The 2,603-nt window shown below is 51.6% G+C and overlaps 1 protein-coding gene across 3 annotated transcripts in view; it reads right to left on the minus strand.

Moving 5' to 3' along the window:
- The window catches only part of LOC306841938 (dachshund homolog 2-like), a 57,580-nt gene extending 56,000 nt beyond the window's left edge, over positions 1 to 1,580 (minus strand). For 2 of the 3 annotated variants that reach the window (XM_079371968.1, XM_079371967.1), the window contains exon 1: positions 588 to 1,577. In XM_079371968.1, the coding sequence (XP_079228094.1) occupies positions 588 to 1,237 (650 nt within the window). In that variant the 5' untranslated portion in view covers positions 1,238 to 1,577. Of the gene's footprint in view, positions 1 to 587 lie in introns of all 3 variants that reach the window. The other variant, XM_079371966.1, reaches the window with a different exon arrangement.
- Between the last annotated feature and the right edge of the window lie 1,023 nt (positions 1,581 to 2,603).

Here is a 2,603-nt window from a genome sequence, read left to right on the forward strand (position 1 = left end):
TCTGACACTTCAGCAGAAGGAGGAGTGGATGAGATAAGAATGAAGAGCATCACGTAAACAAGTCACAGAGTTTGTGATCAATTATTAATGAGAAAACACACACACACACACACACACACACACACACACACACACACACACACACACACACACACACACACTTCAAAAAGAAAAACAAAACAGCAGTAATGCAGGAGTATCAGGCCAACCTAACCAGGAGATGATACAGACACATGTTCTGACCCTGAATGTCACAGGACCAGTCGATTATTGACCAATCAGGAGGCTCCTTTCATCTTTAACTGAAGTCAGACTATAAGCATCATTTCATGTTGAAGAGAAAAAAAAGACTAACTCCAGTAAAAGAGCAGAAGTTGTTTGTGAGTGTGTGGTGACTGTTTGAAGTGATGACGCGGATCTTTCTGGAACATGCAGTCAAACCTGATGTTACATAAAAAGGTGGGAAAACTTGTGAAAGTGCAGAAAAATCTAAGTGACCGAGCTGCAAACACTGGAGGAAGTTGTTGAGGAAAATCGCAGCCCGGAGACTTGTGGGTAAAAACTTTGAGATGGGGTTGGTGACGTACCTGGCGCTCGTGCAGTCCTGGTACAGCACCTCGAAGTCCTTCCTGGAGATGAGTTTGCAGCGGTTCACGCCGGGCTGGATGGCGCCGAGCCCCCGCAGGACGCGCACCTGCTCCACGGTGCACACCACCGGGGAGATGTCCAGCCTCTTCAGCTTGGTGTAGACGGTGTGCAGCCCCCCCACCAGGTGCTTCAGGAAGAGGTCGAACACCTGCGGCAGGCAGATCAGCTCCTGGCCGTCCACGCTGAAGCTGGCCACCTTCACGCCGTGCACCTCCACCAGCTTGCACTCGGTGCACAGACCCGGGCTGGAGGAGGTCTGCACCAGGCCGGGAGAGCCGGGGGTCAGACCGGCTTGGCTGAGCGAGGAGAGCCCGCCGAGAGGACCCAGAGCGCCGGCTCCTCCGGACACCAGCGGGGCCGCGCCGCCGTTACCCAGCCCGGGCAGGAAAGCGCTGAGCATGCTGCTGGTGAGCCGCGGGGACGGGGACAGAGAGTGGGAGTGGGAGTTGGAGTTGGTGTGCGCCGGGCTGGAGGTGCCGGTGGAGGCGGTGGAGTTGTGAAGCGCGTCCGAGACCGAGCGGTACAGCGCGGCCGGAGGTGGAGCGCCCGAGCCCGGCGAGAGGAGCGGAGGGGAGCCGGGGAGGGACATGAGAGCGCTCCAAGTGCTGGAGGAGTGTTGAAAGCGCACGCACGCACACACAGACACACACACACACACTCCTCCTGTCGTTCCTCTTCACACACACTCGCACACTTTTCTTCTCCTGTCTTTTTCCCACTCGTGCGTGTTTCTCCTCTCACTTTGAACTCTTCCTCGCGCGCCGCGCTCTGCGCACAGTCCGCTCTCTCACTCGTGTTTCTCCGGGAGCGTGGTAAAGCGGACTGTCCGGTCTGTGCGTAAAAGCGACTGGAGCAGACTCCGGGTCAGCCCTCGTGCTAGACCCGCCCCCTCCGGGTATGATTGACAGACTAACGAACCAATTAGAGGAGAGTCCTGGTCGGACCGTTGATGTGATTGGTACGTGAAGGGTGGGAGGACTTTATAACAACCTCATTGAAGTGTGTGTGTGTGTGTGTGTGTGTGTGTGTGTGTGTGTGTGTGTGTGTGTGTGTGTGTGTCTGAGGGTATCGGTCAGATCTCTCGTTCTGCCGTTTCATAAACTTTCTCACGAGCTGCTTTATTCGACAACGGGAAGTTTTTATTTTTCTTCTTCTACACTTTTTTTTTTTCTCTGTTGTTCAAACCTCTCAACCCCCCCTTCACCCCGGCCCCACGTGCGCGCGCGCGCGTGTGCGTGTGGACGTGTGTTAACACGTAGTGGCTCAAATGCGAGCTCTGGTGGCGATCAGTGGTCACAATCTGACCACTGATCACAGGTGGATGATCCTTTACTGCAGGTGGAGAAGGAAAGGAGATAAGGAAGGAGATAAGGAAGGAAAGGATGGAGAGGAAGGATATTAGTAAGGAAGGAAGGAAGGAAGGAAGTAGACGTGAGGAAAAAGGACAGAAAAGAGGAACTGATGCAAGACAGAATTGAAGGGAAGAAAGTTTGTCCATGAAAAAGACAAAAGGAAAGGAGGCAAGGAGAAGGGAATGAGGAAGTAAGGGAGTTTAGGAAGGAGGTAAAATTAGAAAAGACAAAACGAGGAAGAGAGGTAAAAAAAACGTGAAGGAAAAAAGGAAACTTGACTTAAGAATCAATGAGGATTGAATGAGGAAAGGAAGTAAGGATGGATGAATTAAGGATGCAAGTGAGGAAAGAAGAAAGCCAATCGGTACGTGGTGATAATTTATATCACAAAAGAAAAAGGAAAAAAAACGGATTAAAAGAGTAAAGAATAAAACGAGAGATCATCATGTAGAACCAGAGAGAATTAATTACTGCTGTGTGTGTGTGTGTGTGTGTGTGTGTGTGTGTTTGAACAGTGAAATGGGATTGACTGGTGTGGATTACAGACAGACGGGCTTTTATAATCCGGTGTAATCTCATTACACTGAGGAGGCCTGACTGAGT

Source organism: Symphodus melops (genome assembly GCF_947650265.1).
Source record: "Symphodus melops genome assembly, chromosome: 20".
NCBI lineage: Eukaryota > Metazoa > Chordata > Actinopteri > Labriformes > Labridae > Symphodus > Symphodus melops.